At 39.5% G+C, this 16,699-nt stretch overlaps 1 protein-coding gene across 2 annotated transcripts in view; it reads left to right on the forward strand.

Moving 5' to 3' along the window:
* The window catches only part of KREMEN1 (kringle containing transmembrane protein 1), a 37,458-nt gene that overhangs the window by 13,548 nt on the left and 7,211 nt on the right, over nucleotides 1-16,699 (forward strand). For both annotated transcript variants that reach the window (XM_075110320.1, XM_075110321.1), the window contains exons 3-7: nucleotides 2,715-2,806; nucleotides 10,301-10,425; nucleotides 10,883-11,036; nucleotides 14,332-14,664; nucleotides 15,274-15,432. In XM_075110320.1, coding sequence (XP_074966421.1) covers nucleotides 2,715-2,806; nucleotides 10,301-10,425; nucleotides 10,883-11,036; nucleotides 14,332-14,664; nucleotides 15,274-15,432 — 863 coding nt within the window. The remainder of the gene's footprint in view (nucleotides 1-2,714; nucleotides 2,807-10,300; nucleotides 10,426-10,882; nucleotides 11,037-14,331; nucleotides 14,665-15,273; nucleotides 15,433-16,699) is intronic.

The following is a 16,699-nucleotide window of genomic DNA, read 5'->3' on the forward strand; positions in this document are numbered from 1 at the left end:
GCCATGCAGCAGACAGATGAGCACATTGATGAGAGGAGTCAGTGGCATTTCCAGAGTATTTGATGACTCAGGATGATATTTCTCATTGAAGAACACTGGTGAAGGACGGGGAAGAAAAAGACTTACTTGGGATCTTTACCAGTGGCTGCAGCGGTGCTTCAAAATAACACTGTTCAATGTGTTGCACCAGTGGACTGTTTTCAGCCATAGAATGAGCAAGCATTATTGCCAGGTTCGGAATTGACTCTCTTTTGAATCATTTCAGCATCTTACACCACCTACAAGAGAAACTCCACAGAAGCTGGGCATTCTCTTTAGAAAATGGCCTGGAAACCAAATAAACTCATCAGGCTGTCTAGTATCAGATTGGCACGTGAGCACTGGAAGGACAGTCTTCCCATCAAAAACATTTCACACCAACTTCACAGCTTTCCTCAGCCCAGCAACACCAAATGCATAAATCTCATGATGTGTAGAGAGCTGTCTCTCTCACTATGCGTACTAATACGGAGCTATAAAAAGGCTAGTGGCCACTGAATTCTCTCTGATACAAATACCAGAATCAAGAACATAATTTTGATTGTTGCTGTGTGGCAGTATCCTAGGTAGACTGTATCTACAGGGTTTTACTTTTGGCAGTCATCTCTGGCTAATACGTAAGTTACTACAAAGCAAAATGTGTAAAAGCTATGCAAAAATCTGCATAACAAACAATGTTTAGCCAGGTATTCAAATAATCCTTACTACAGTCTCACTTTATTCAGCAAATGAGAATTTGGTGTTACAAGGAGCAAGAAGCCTATAAGCTGGTATGTAAGGCTGAGAAGTTACTTGATTACTAAATACAGCTTTTTAACCTCAATCCTCCTTGAGATGGAGTTTGACTGGAAGGTAGCCATTTCCTTCCTTACGCTGTATCACTTGGCCCAGGAATATTCTCACAGGTGTACGGAATGATGATCTTAAGTAACGGATGCTTTTTAACTTCACAGTCTGTTGAAAAAAATCTTGGAAAGTCACTGGTTTAAGAGCGTCAGAGCATATCTTTAGCATGCAAATCTTGTTGAGGCCTTGTGAGTGAAGGTACTGCTGTTTTAGCTCTTCCTCTGCCATTCATTTGCTTGGTGACAATGGACACGTTGATCTTCCCTTCTCTGAGGCAAGACATATCTCACAAGGCTTTCTGAAGGCATAATAGGTTGATTTGAGGCTCAATTTTAGGGACAACATTTGAATAATCTAATTCTACACTTAAAGCATTAATCAGAAGCATGTTATCTCTCCATGGGTGGTCCTTACTTGGAATACTTTGTTTACTGCAAGACACCCTGTGAAGATGGAAATGCCTCATGTTCCACTAAACCTTATTTCAGCCATAACAAAAAACCATAATAAATAGGCAGACTGAAGTTTTTGCAGATTTGAAAGACACTCAATTGTTTTCTAACTGTACGCACTTTTGAGGTTCAAGGCAAAGATTTATAAAGACATTCATGACATTTCTCTGCAATTTCCTTGCATTTTAAAGCATTTATACGTGGAGTGCTATTACCATGATTCAGTTACAGAAATCTGATTTCTGTCATGCAGGTGTAAACCCAAAATTTCCTGTAACTGCAAAAACAAGGAAAATTGTGTTATTTCGAGTACAAGCTTTCCTTGATTTAAGTCTACTTTCTTTAGCCACTGGAAGCTCTGCCATTACACCTAGATTCCTAGCACGCTAGTCTTAGGCTTTCCTCATCCACTACTTTTACTAGTTTGTTTGAAAGCTTAACTAGCAGAATTTTAGTCAGCTAAATTGAACTCAACTCACCAGTTTTCTTCAGCATTCTGTTATTTGGCCAAAAAACACCCCTGGCAGTTCAAAAATTGGATCTCCCACAAAGAGTTGTTGACATGCCCAAATGACAATGTGCAGCTGAACTGACACTTCGGTGTAGGAGGGTCTCATTAATAAGAATTCATGCCAAAGTACATGATAAAAAGATTGCAGTTGGCCCTAGTTACAAGAAAAGGTCATATTTCAACCTGACTGTCCAAAATAACAGTTTATTATCTTACATTGATCTTTTCAATGTGAATAGTTTTTTCAAAATATACATAGAAAAAACTTTAAATAACCTAATGACTAATTAGTTATGCATTTGTAAATGATGCTACACAACAGCAAAGAATAATCATGGACACATAAGGAATTATCAATCACTGTATCAGATCACTGGAACAGATTTATTCAGACTTACTGAAGGGGAAGAAAAGACCTCAGCCAGTCTTTCCCAGAAGACTTTATCAGAGAAACGTTTTGTCGTCATACATACAGAAAGTTAGAGTCTGGACTATTTTGTACCAAGGCAAAAATCAAGTTTAGGGGTCTGAGGAACCTGTATGCAGGATGTGGGGCTGGAAATCTTCCTCTCTCTCACTATTGTCCAGAAACAGCTCTGCACCTTTTAAACTTAAAGAAAAAAGAAGTTATGTTTTAGAAATTACTAGCATTTTATGCTTGCTGTGTACTGTAATAACCAAAGTTATCTGAACTTCCTGACCACTTTTGTGTTTTTCTTGGTATATATGTCCAATGGGTTAAATATTCAATAGGTATTAGAGCAAAAAATAGTAATGACACTGAAGCTTAATAAGATATATTTTTATGTGGTTTTTTGAAAATATTTGATAACTTTTCACTCACTCTCTCTATTTTTCTCTTTCAGGAACCCTGATGGAGATGTCAGCCCATGGTGCTACATTGCAGAGCATGAGGATGGAATTTATTGGAAATACTGTGAGATTCCATCCTGCCGAAGTAAGAGCACCATGCAATTTTTTTAGGCCTGCATCTCTGTTGAATGGAGATTAGCAGTTATACAACAGTGGGTAGTGATTTTCAAACAGAAACTAGGATAAGGCCAATCAGCTTATTTTCATTTGCAGAATAAGCAGTATTTTAAACGGGTCTCTAGCATTAATGACAAGCTTACTGAATCATTCCTCCATTTCTATCCCTTTCATCTCACCTCAGAATTACTGGATTATATTATTTACAAATACTACCAGACAAAGAATCACTCAGAACTTATGAAGAACTGCTAGTTTTTTGAATGCATAGAAGTATGTCACTCATTTATTAAAATCAAGAGAACAAAAATCAATAGGAAATTATTAAATTTTTTACAAGGTAAGTATGTGACCATCATTTGCAATTAGCTTGTAAAATGGATGGCATTAGTTTAGTGTGTGTAAAACATCATACACAGAATTGCTTGGAAGAAATAAAGACAGTATGAGAGGGCCTGAGGAAAAGGTGGCTATTTGTTAGGTGTATGGGAGCTCTGGGCTAGAATTCTGTTCCTTGCAGGTGCATATGCTTAACATTGCTGTGAAACCACAAACTGGACTTTCGTCGATTTTTTTAAATGGATAATTCACAAGCTCTTCACCTGAAGCTTCCTTTCAGTATTTGGTATTTTTAATGTATTATAGTATTTACCTTGTCAAAAGTGTGGCGGTTTTGTCATGATTTGTGTCATTATGGTCCAAAATTTTCACTCCTGAATGCTCCAGGATAAAATCCGAAGAACCACATTCTTTAAAATATGCCTAAATATTAAAAAGATATTCCAGTTTTGCATGTTAAGAAGCAACCATCACTACATACATTATTGTCTAATCATTAATGCCTTTACTTGCTTTCCTAACTTCTGTGCAAGTACTCTCTATTTCTAAGGGATAACTTATGTATATACTGTTAGGCATGAGAGCAGTTCTCCTTACGTAAGCATACTTTTGATTGGAAGAAGTACATTTCTTACTCAAAGTTAAGAAAACAACCAAACAAAGAAAAATGGATCTAAAGTTATTTTTTTACTTTGTCCACAGTTTTCTTTTTTTATGTATGTGAGCGAGTGATTTACAACTTCAAGCTAGGCAAACAAATACATAAGTGTGACCTTAAGTCGGGTGACTTTCACCTAGACTTAAATACAGGTTAAGGAGTCTAATTTAAATCATACAAAATCGTTCAACACTCTGCTACTCATTGTTTAGAGGCCATCTTACTCTTATTTTTCTAATATACCAGGTCCTATTTAGGAAACATGACCCTCCTAATTAAGAAATTTATCTTGGTCTAAAATGAAAGAATTTGCATTTTCTTTAAAGACCACAGATGTTAACAAATTCTCTGGATATGGCACCAGTAAAAAAGCTGAAAGGCAAATTCTCTCCACTCCATTTGTTCTACACAAAGGATCCTTTTAAAACCAGCCTCACTCATTTTCTCTGTGGTGGGGAGCAGAGGATTTAAACTTGGACACTTACTTGCACAGATAATCCAGACTTATATTTACAAAATGTCCTTTTGACCAGTAGCAGCTGCTTCAAGCATTGCACTGAAACTGGATACTAGAAAAAGGAATTGCAGCAATTTAGAACAAACTGTACATTGCAAGCCCATCCAACTCTTAATACAAACCTCATGGTTTATGAAGCTGCGTAAGTAAAAAAAACTTTTATTCTTTACCAGATTTTCTGTTTCCAGTAAGTATGATGCTAAATCATAGGGCCATCAAAACTGACTTGGGAAGGGCATAATACAAAATTGAGTTTTGTGATAGACAAATAAAGCAATTGTGTAAAGAAATCCTATTTGAATTTTTTTAGAGAAGTCAAAAAAATTGTCTTAGTTAAGCTTCTTTTCCATAGTTGTATTTACTACTAGAAAAGACAAGTATCTCGAGCATAATTTACCTATAAACTATACCCAAATAATACCACTGCAGTGCCAACAACATGAAGCATCTTGATTCCCTAGAGATTTGCATGCAATGATTCACTGTAACGATAATTAAGAATCTACAGTTAAAAAATTTTCATTATGATGATGATTTCACATTATTATATTATGTGTCTTGTTCACTAATATTTATACAAAACACTAAATGCTTTATTCAGAAATGTGTTCTGGCATTCTGCATGTGTAAACACGCTATACAGAATTTAGCAATGTTAGATGAGGACGGATGGGCATAATCACTGAAGACAGTGGTAGTTACCCCAGTAGGAGCTTAGTCTCTCCTTTTTCTCCTCTCCTCTTCTTAATGGCTTGTCTGCTAAGCAGACTGGAATGGACATAAAACAAAAGGCAAGAAGGCAGCTCTGAGTCCTGAGAGAACATGTGCATCTCACATGGAGAATTCAGAACTCAATGCTTTACATGGTTTGTTTGCAATGTTGCAGCTATTCCTGACTTCTTTTGTTCTCTTTGTTAATGAGGTTAGGTTGAGAATCAAAGAAAATAACAACTTACACTCCCAAAAGGTAAAAGAAAGAAAGGTTTGCTGTCCCACTTAATTGCATCTCCATGTTTATGGCCCACATGAGTCTATTGCCAGAAACAGTTTTCATTGCTGGAATCATATCTCCTGTGTGCATATATGTCATGTAATAAATTTATTTATTACTGAAATATTGATGAAGTGTTAAATGGCATAGCCAGGTAAGTTATACAGAGCTGTACTGATCGCTCTGTCAGATTTTAACACAAGAGCAGAGTAGCTCGCACAATTTGAGACAGTATACTGGTGCATCTTACCATTGCAAAAATCTAGGAGGTTCTTGAAAGACAGCTAGATGAGCATAGCTGGAACATGGTTTTGAGCTCAAAAGCATTAATTCCATGTTTTAATACGTGTGCCTTAACATGCAATATGCAGAAGCTCTGGTGTTTGCCAGGACCTCATTATGTCAGATGCTGCTTAAAAGAAAAATAGCATGCTTGCACAGAAGAGGTGACCTTTCAAGCACAACAGAACAAATAGATAGAAACAGGTGAAGACAATGTACAGTAAGACATTACTGATCATCATGAATAGTAATCACAGAGCATTGTCTACCTCATTTTTGAAAAGCTTCTCTAGTAGGCTAAATGTTAAGAGGAAATTCAGGCAAAAGATTATGTTGGAAAATTTTAAAGGTCAGAGTAACTAAACAGTCACTACCTATCTAGAAATACTTTTGATTTGTCATTGCTTTATATATTGAGGCACATATACATAGATATATAGAGTTTTATATATACACATAGGGTTGTAGGATACCCCAGATTGGAAGGGACCTCAGGCCATCACCCAGTCCAACCTCCTGCTCAAAGCAGGGCCAGCTCTGAGATCAGACCAAGTTATTCAGTTTGTCAGATGAGACCAAGTTTATCCAGCCAGGCCATGACAACCTCCAGGGACACAGAGTGCACTCCCTCTCTGGGCCCTTGTTCCCGTGCTTGACTGCCAGCATGGTGAACAGACTTTTCCTTCTATCCAGTCTGAACATCTCCTGTTTCAACTTAAGCTCCTTACCTTCTGTCCAGAATGCATCACTGTGACGACACTGGCTCCGTCGTCGTGACAACCTCCATGTAGGCATTGCAAAGGTGCCCCCGAAGCCTTCTCTTCTGCAGGCTGGACGAGCCCCAGTCCTTCAGCCTCTTCTCACAGGGCAAGTGCTGCAGCCCTCTGAGCATCTTGGCTCTCTGCTGAACTTGCTTCAGACAATTAATGGCTTTCTTGTACTGGAGGGCCCAAAACTGGACATAGTAGTCTTGATGTGGTCCTAACAAGTGCTGAGTAGAGGAACAATCACTTCCCTTGATCTCTGACTGTGCTTATCTTAATACAGGCCTGTTGGCCTTCCTTGCTGACCTGCACACTCCTGGCTCATGTTCAGCTCCCTGTCTATCAGGACCTCCACAGCCTTTTCTTCAGCGCTGCTCCACATACATAAATGTACACTGTCTTGTTTTAGTTTTATGGTGAGTGGCTTCCTATGCATACATCCCAATTCAGTTTAATGTAGTATGAATGAGGAGACTATTATTCTAATATACTAAAAATACTGTTGAAAAAAAGCAGTGATTTGTGATCATAGAATCATAGAATGGTTTGTGTTGGAAGGGACCTTAAAGATCATCTAGTTCCAACACCCCGCCATAGGCAGGGGCACCTTCCACCACACCAGGTTGCACAAAGCTCAGTGCAACCTGGTCTTGAACACTTCCAGGGATGGGGCATCCACAACTTCTCCGGGCAACCTGTTCCAGTGTCTCACCACCCTCAGAATGAAGAATTTCTTCCTTATATGTAATCTAAATCTACCCCTTTCAGTTTAAAGCCATCACCCCTTGGCCTATCACTACCTGCCCTTGTAAAAAGTCCCTCTCCAGCTTTTTGTAGACCCCCTTCAGGTACTGGAAGGCTGCTATAAGGTCTTCCATGAGCCTTCTCTTCTCCAGGCTGAACAACCACAACTCTCTCAGCCTGTCCTCGTAGGAGAGGTGCTCCAGCCCTCTGATCATCTTTGTGGCCCTCCTCTGGACTCACTCCAACAGGTCCATGTCCTTCTTATGTTGGGGACCCCAGAGCTGAATGCAGTGCTCCAGGTGGGATCCCATGAGAGCGGAGTAGAGGGGGAGAATCTCCTCCCTCAACCAGCTGGTCATGCTTCTTCTGATGCAGCCCAGGGTATGGTTGGCTTTCTGGGCTGCAAGCGCACATCACTGTGGATCTGATAAAAAAACAGTGTTTGCCAATGAGATCTTCTCCAACTGAGATTACAAATTATCTCCCCTCTAATATTACACTTATATATGTACTCCGATTACCCTTCAGCAGCAACTCACTGGAGTCTCAGGTTTAGGATCAGCCATAGGAAGAACTGGCATATCAAAAATCATATATGCATGTACAGGAGCCTCTTTTTGTGTGTGTGTTGTCCCAGTTCAGAAGAGCATTTAATCATATATTTGATATGGAACTACTAAAGTGCTTTTAGCTGAACGTATATCCTTGGGCTTACGTAGTTGGTTGATTTGATATCAAATTAATTTGAAGAGCTGGGCACTGGCATGGAAATTACTGTTCACTATTGGGCTAGATTGATGCTTTTCCTGTTTCTTCCCAATCACATGACACTAATTTTGTTTGCTAGATACGAAACAGTTAAAATAATGCTGGGACACCAAAGAAACTAATTAGCTTTAGGCTGTACCCAAAGAGTATGCTTGATTCAGTTACAAAATGTAAGAAGTTTTCAAATTACTCAGTCTGGTTTCTTAGCATGGAACATACTGAAGTCGTAATCTTCTAGAGAAAAGGTTGAAGGGTCTCACCAATAAAGCTACTTTAAAAAACCCAACTTATATAATATGTGTTTTTAGGAAATCCCGGGTCTCCTAGGAAAATGACTAGGTTGGTTAACTAGGAGGCTTTTTCAAGGCAGTGAAATCATGCACCGTGCAAAAAATGGAGCTCTGTGAGATTTATCTGCCCAGCTGTACTCAGCTGGAGTGGGGCTGCAAATGGGGATTTCCAAAGGTATGTTACATCAGGCTGTAACTTGAAGTCTCAGTACTTATACGTCTGTTGCTGCAGGGCATATCAAAGCCATAACTCCATGCAAGCATTTATAATTGAAATTGTATCATTCTTGGAAATCAAAATTATTTTATGAACAATATTTGAAGCAACAGTATCTAATTGCTCAAAAAATATACATACTTGAATTTTCTTCCCAACTTCATTAATTCTTCTTTATAATACTGTAATCATCCTCCTTAAGAGTATAATCATATACATGCCAGTATATTTGCTGGTCACTAATAGATATGCTCAAAATAAGGAAGCAACATAGGCTAAGTCTGGGAGCAAGTTCTCAGACAGACATATTAACAGTTCCAGATGTCAGGATGATTCAGATTTTAACGGTAAGCTTACATCATTTTACATGCTCAGTATATAATACTCCAAAGGAATCGGGATGAGACCATCTTTGTTAGAATTAGACAAATAGAAGTTCTGAGTTCAAGGCATTATTTCAAGGCACATGGACATGTGTAAGAAATCACAGAAATGGGCCTGCCAGAATCCAATGAAGCGATACTTCCAGGACTACTGTGCAAGACTGCTCAGTACAAAAAGCATCATTGCATTCCTATTGTATTTATGTGAAAGTACAATAATATAGAAGCAGTTTACTAACACACAAGTTATCTGATAGAGAAAAGGGCCACCTGTACAAGAGACAGCTAGTTCAAAAGCAGCACCAAAACAGCTAATCCACATGCTATCAGAGGCTACAAAACCCCAAACTCAGTGTTCCCACCCCCCCCGAAAAACCCAAACAAACAAACCACCAACTATTGGTAAGTCAAAAATCTGAAACAGTGCTGTGCCACAAAATGTGAGGAAGAGAGAGTTGGGTTTACTGGGTAATGAAATAACAAATGATTGAATAAGTAAAACTCATACAGTTCTCTGACTGCATCGCGTTTTTACAGAGCTGTGGAGTTTAGTTGGACAAAAAATAATCCTTGTCAATCTGGCACAGGGATAAATATTATTTGACCACAGGGCTGGTAATAGATTTAATTTCAAGTATGTGAGCAGATATGACAAGTAGGCAAGGGATAATTTTATGCCATTAGCACAGCACTGTATTGTGCCCCACATTGTCTCTCTAGTAGTCTTGGCTAAATTCCAGTGCTTTGATGAAAAGTGCAAAAATAAAACAAAACACAGAGGACAAAGTATGCACTTAAGGGGGAAAACTCTTTCTTACCTCCTGTAGTGACCAAGGAGCCTTGAAATGTTGCATTAATACAGTATAAATAATGTTTCTTTAAAAGAGTGTTATTGCTCACTTTGAATCTTTTTGTACATACCATAGAATATGATACTTTGCATTCATATCAGAATTTGAGTTTTAAATAATAGGAAACTCCCCTGTACGAGTATATAGTCCTTCCCATAAAACTTGCCAAACTCCATCCTGAAACAGTTTAGGTTCACTTCCTGAAATATCCTGTTTAGAAAACATCCAGAACTTTGTTGTTTTGAAGATCAGACAGAAATCACATTGTTTGATTTACATTGTTAGAATATGCACGATCACAGTCAAAAAACCACACAAAACCTCTAAACCCATTTAGCCTTTTTTAAAATCTCTATCAGGAGAAATGAACGAGGTATTTATCTTGTCTGTATTACTGCAGCTTACAGAAATCAACTACAGCGTATTGCCGGTGTATTGCTAAGAAGATACGATGCTATTTCACCACCTGTAATTTGTCCTTGGGCATGTTTGGAAAATTTGACAAGGATCTGGCATAGAGTAGCATTTCCCATATTGCAAAATCAAGACAAGAACATATAGAGAGCCGCTTAGTAGCCAGGTAGTGCATAGAGTGGTCTGTGTCTTGGGTGTTTCCAGGCACACCTTTAGAATGACTGTTGTCTCTTATTCTTGCCAGTGCCGGGGAATCTAGGGTGTTACAAGGACCATGGAGAGCCACCACCTTTGACTGGCACCAGTGAGACCTCCAATAAACTTACTATCCAAACATGCATCAGTTCCTGCCGAAGTCAACAATTTAAGGTGATTTCTTTGACATACATTTACAAAATGTTTTCAAAGACAAAAGAAGGCAATATGCCTAGAGCTCTCTGTCATATTTCTCCCCATGCACTTTTTTTTAACCTTTAGGAGATCTAAGGTCTCACTCCCACTCCAGGGGACCTAGCCTTTTCTCTGCATCCAGATCAATCTGGGCAAATGACCAATTAATAATGCCAGGATGCCAGGAGAAGGTATGCTTGCTTACTGCAGTTACGAGTGATAGGGTGCCCTAACTGCCCTCCCTTCCATCTTTCTCGCTTAAGTAGCATCCTGACAGCTCAAACAAAAACAGTTTGTGGTGGGACTTCTGACCTCTGGCTAATCATACTTCTCCAAAACACACTATTCTGCTGCCAGCTTTCTTGCTCATAAAACCTCATGCTGTCACTCCTTTAAATATTATCCCTCGCTTCCTTATGCCTCTTTGTTGTCAAAGTTTGCAGGAATGGAATCAGGTTATGCTTGTTTCTGTGGAAATAATCCTGACTACTGGAGATATGGGGAGGCAGCCAGTACGGAATGCAACAGTGTTTGCTTTGGAGACCATACTCAGCCTTGCGGTGGGGATGGCAGAGTCATTCTTTTTGACAGTAAGTATTGAAACAGGCTCAGTTTTTCCCAAAGGAGAGGCCTCAAATGTTCAGCAAATTAGGGAAAAGGGTTTAAATGCAATGAGAACTGTCGTGCACAAAACAGCAAAACACCTAAATTCAGTACGAAGTAAAGCTGCTTTCCATTTTTGCGTAAAATTCACATCCACTAATAATGTGAAATATCTTTTCCAAGAAACGATGCCTGCTCAGGCAACTGACTCATGCTCCAGAGATTGTCTCTTACTTCCCCACAGATGGTCCTAACTCAGCTATCACAAACAGCTTGTCATTGAAAGACTCCTTCAAAGCTGATTTTACCAGAGTGTAGATATATGATTAAGTCAGGCACCTGAAATAAAATTTCAATCTACACCAACTTGGGTTGTTTTTGTTAAACTAGATGAGACTTGCTATAACCCAGTTAACACAACCCAAGGCAAAGTAGTAGAACTGGGGCAGGGAAGGAGTGAACCACAGAAGTACAAACATGTCAGGTTGCTATTATGACCATCGCTGATTTAATAATTTCATATACATAGAAATCCTCCTTCTACTCTTCTTTTCCGTGTACATACCAGTGCCAGCTGTGTAACTTCACAGGTTGATGGTATGAGTACCCGGTTGTCTGGCTGCAGTACAGGCTCCCAGTATAGGTGGGAGTACTGGAAAAGTTCACAGTGTGCACTGACAAATTGTTGCTTCTCAGATCTTGACTGTCTCTGATGTAGAAGCTACCTTTTAAGTCAAGTTATAAACTTTCTGGAACTAAAAGCAGCATCATTTTCTACCTTCTGAACACACAATCAAGCTTCCCATCTCCTTACTCTAAAACTCTGGTTCTCAGCTAGCAAGACAGAAAGACATTTCAGTTGAGACAGGAATTAGTCACTCTGCCCACTTCCAAATTCTCCCCAATATATGAAAAGAAGCACCGGAGCTGCATTTTGCTTTCAATGTTGAGATAGCATGTAGCTTCACACTGCAGCATCCTCTGTTTCCTTCTGCTCTTGGCCTCCCAAATCCTCGATGGGTAAAGACTTCCTTTGTAGCTTTCCTTTTCTGGAATGACCGAGGGCTCAGCAAGATGTTACCCTGAGGACCTGCGCTGTCTTTTTCTAGTAAACAGCAAGGGAGAGCGCTATGGCCAGGTAAGAGAGGTCATACTAGTAACGGCCACCTGTTTTCTTTTGCGGATGAGCAACACCTGCTCCCCTCATTCCTCTTCTCTGGATTATGTCATGCCCAGAACCTTCACCCCTCATCCCCCGACACATGCACACCCCCACCCCCTTAACCTTATGTATTTATGTGCTACTATCATGGCCTAAAGCTGTAGCGTTCAGACCTGCAACACAGAACTCTGCCAGCTCTAGAAGGATATGAGAGAGGGAAAGCATTTCCATTCCATACGGGGCAATGCTGTATTTCATTAGGCATCTGTGGAGCACTAGTCATTGGCATTCTTGGTTAATACTGCTGGTGTGAAGAACATCTTGTGATTCAGCAATTACAAACAGCACAGCCAAATGTAACAATACCAATAAGCCATTTGCAAAGAGGAAATTTGTTATCTCGATGACAAATTTCAATTCTATCAATTCTATCTCTTCTATCTATTCAAACAATTCTATCCAATTAAATCACCAGCTCTTAGCATGGCGTGAGCGCCGAACACAAATTCCTCTACGGGGCTTAGTACCTCCGTGGGGTCTTTCACATTCTTTCTATTCTTCTTTCATACTCTTTCCGTTCCTCTGTAAGGCCTTTCACAGTGCAGCACTGAAGTGTGAGGTTTTTCAGGCTATGATCAGGCCTTGCCCCAGAAGAAGAGAGAAATGTTTTCACATGATTTTTCTGGCAGACAAATGCTACTTCATGTTCTCATTCCCCCAGGTCCCTTTTAATTTGTATTTATTAAAGCTCTTTTTCAGAGGCCTGTGAAAATTGAGACACTTCAAAACACTTCCTTTATTTCCATTCTCAGAGGCCTCTGTTACAGGGCTTTAATGAAGCTCTCAGAGAAAATAATTCTACTTTGATTCTTCAGTCCTTCAGCCTATGAAATGGGGGAGTGATAACTCTGATCCAACAGTTTTGTCATGAAATACATATATAATGTGTGTATTTATATATATAATATATATAATTATATAATATATATAATATTGTGTATTTAGGGAATATATATAAAATATATATATGTATGCATATATACCTATATACAATACATTTTTTAAATTACATATGTGTATATATAGGTATGCATCAAGTCAGTTGGCTGGCATTTGAGTTTCCCTCTGCATTCATTGGTAAATAAATTTGCACTGGGAATCTGGATAGTTGTCAAGGAATATAAAGATTTACTGGGTGTGTACTTGTTATGAATATAAAAGGTAGCGACAAACGTAAAAGATTTTCTTTAGACTTCATAACAGGATCTTTTTCAAGTTACTTAGTGAAGGTAAGGTGAAACATTAATTGGACAAGATCAAAAGACAGGATGCTTAAAAAGCACACGTAGATGGCCACAAGTGTGATTAAGGGATTACAGCATCATTCATATAAGACAGGCTGAGAGATCTTGGATTGTTTATCCTTAAGAAAAGAAGGCTCAGGGGGAATCTTTTCAATTTCTATAAATAACTGATGGAAGGGTATAAAGATGAAGCCAGACGCTACTCGGTGTTATCTAGTGAATAGACAAGAGGCAACAGACACAAATTGAAATACAGGAAAATCCATGTCTCCTGCTTTGAGGGAGGGATTGTACTAAACAATCTACAGGGGTCCCTTCCAACCTTAGCTATTCTGTGAAGATTTGGGTTTTTTAAGTTTGATAAGGCTGTGGAGGGATTTCAGTGGTTCAACAGTGAGAGTTACGGTCACTAATCCACTTGCCTGCCTGATAGGGATGGAATACAAGTCCCTTAATCAGTGATTTAGCTTTCATCCTGTTCCTGCAGGGGTGTGGGAATGGGTACGTGGTTACATACAAGGACAAAGGACAGTTGCAGTATTCAAGATTGTTACATAGGTCTCAGAGGAATGAGAGAACGAGTGTATCGCAAGCTAATGCCATGTAAGAACTGTGCTGCCAGTGCTGTGGAAGCTAAAAAATACCAACCTGAGAGACAGTGCATCCTGCTGGGTAGCAAGTCTGTACCTTAAAGCCATGTTTGAGTATTAGAATCTACAGAGTGCTAAAACTGTGTGTAATGAACGTATAACCATTTCCTTTTTTTTCTTTCATTTTTCATTTTTCATTTTTCTCCCTCTCCTCTTCTTTTCACAGCCCATATTGGTGCCTGTGGAGGGAATTACACTTCTGCTACAGCTGTGATCTATTCCCCAGATTTTCCTGACACGTACGGCACAGGCAAGGTCTGCTACTGGACCATACAAGTTCCAGGAGCATCTCGAATCCACTTCAACTTTGCTCTTTTTGAAATCAAAGATGCTACAGATATGGTGGAATTGCTGGATGGCTATACCTATCATGTTATAGCTCGTTTTAATGGCAAGAACCGGCCTCCCCACACCTTTAACATCTCTTTGGATTTTGTTATTTTGTACTTCTTCTCAGATGAAATCAATCAAGCCCAGGGATTTGCTATCAGATACAGAGGTGAGAGGCTAACTTTGCTGTTGCTACCTTTCAATGAGCCATTAAAGCATTTAATTCACACGGGAGATTTCTGAAGTGGCAAAAGAGCAAATATTTTAACTCTCATGTCTATAGGTGTTTCATCTATCTTGTTGCCACTGCTCAGGGGCTAAAAACTTGCCTAGAATTTCTCTCCGTTTGGAAGACTGCAGTCAGCTATGTCATAAATAGCAAAATTTAAATTCTCAGAAATTCAATCCTATATATATCCGCCTTTCAAACAGATTGGAAAATGGCAAAGCTGAAACACAACGAAAAACCAGTAGTCCGTCTGCATCTTGGTTCATCTTGGCTCTTTCAACAGTCTGTTCCACTCAGATCGAAAGTCATCAGGAGAAAACATTTTAGTCCTTGAGTTGTAGCTACTGATATGATGAACAATTAGCTTCCAGAAAAATTCTGAGAACACCAACTTGGTGAAGTAGAGGCTTTTTCTGACATCAAACATAATTTGATTACTAGACTCTCTAAGTAAACCAGAGAGCAGCACATGTCTGTTTACAAGCACAAATTAAAGTCAGTTACACATGTTGAGAGACTGTTATTGTAATCATACTCTTGTGTTTTCAGCTGTGAAGGACAATGTGCATCAAAACAAGACTCCAGTGAATCAAACCCTTTCAGAGAAGACGAATGAACAAGCAAATCTCAGCATCAATGCAGCCCGGTCTTCAAAGATACTTTATGTCATCACAACCAGCCCAAGTCATCCCAGTAGCTCCATGCCTGGTAATTTTACAAGAAAAATGTGGAAACAGGAAAAGCATTTTGCCAAGGCACAATCTAGAGTCACTATTTCCTTTGCCTCCTCCTCCACATTATGTGACCCACTGTGCCTCTTCCTAAGAGATGAATTTTCATTTAGTCTAATTACCACTAACTGTGCTGCTCTCATTACTTTTCAAAACTCACTTCTCAGCATAAATCAGTTAGAAATAGCGTGAAGATGATGAGTGCTTGAGAATGAAAGCACATCAGAATAAGATGTGAGTCAGCGTGGCCTCCTTACTAGAATTGCTTTAGTGACCAGTGCATACCGTAGAGGTGGCAAAAGGTGCTGAAAAAAGAGCAAGCTTTTGTACAATCTGGAAGAGCCTGAATGCAATCCAGTCTTCCTAATTCACGCAAGCTACAGCCATAATACAAAGAGGGCTAGACAAGAATGAAGCAAGTTAATGGGTGCACGGGAGATGTCACTGAGAACTGTCATGTGCCTAGAACTCGCCTTCAAGACAACCCTTCATTCAGGAAATTGATGAGTTGTAAATAATTGAAGACTGGAAATGCATTCTTGGTCTCTCCTATCTTTAAACTACCCTGGGCATCTGCTTTTACATATCGTTGAAGCTGGGCCTCAGTCACACTTTGGACACTCTAATAGTCCTGTAGTCCTGTAGTCCTGAAGCTGTCTGCATTCCAAACCTGAAGAAGATGACTGCACATGAACTGCACATACCCAGACTAAACAGGCTGCAGAACATGCCTAGGATTCTGGGCAGACATTCTGGTACTAGGCCCAGGCTAGTGCCTGAGTTACACAGCTACATTTAGGCTGCCTAGTGTTAAACTAGCTTGGGCCTACAGACCTAAGATAAAACTGGACCCTTGGATTCTAAGCAGTTAAGAAAATACTGTTACAATCATCATGAAGAGTCAATGCTTTGAGGAAGGGGCATTGGGTGGGAGAGAACTTATGCTTCCTTGTTTTGCTCCTTTGAGCTTCAGGATTTCTGAAGGTGATGGCCTTTATTCAGTTGTTCTCATAATTCAAGATCCTTGCAAGGCTGTTTAGTGTGCTAAATATGTCAGAGTTACATTCTAGTGCCATCCCTTTTCCTCTCTCAACATGCTGTAGCCTCCCACTGCAAGATTATGGAAGTCCAAATGAAAAGGTGACCTAATAATTTAGAAATCAGCTCCCCTCGAGCCCCAGTCTCTTAAATAGTTCAAATGTTACAGTGCATCAAGCTGTTCTATGAGTCCTGCTTGACTTGCT

The sequence above is a fragment of the Phalacrocorax aristotelis genome, chromosome 15, assembly GCF_949628215.1.
Source record: "Phalacrocorax aristotelis chromosome 15, bGulAri2.1, whole genome shotgun sequence".
NCBI classification, from domain to species: Eukaryota; Metazoa; Chordata; class Aves; order Suliformes; family Phalacrocoracidae; genus Phalacrocorax; species Phalacrocorax aristotelis.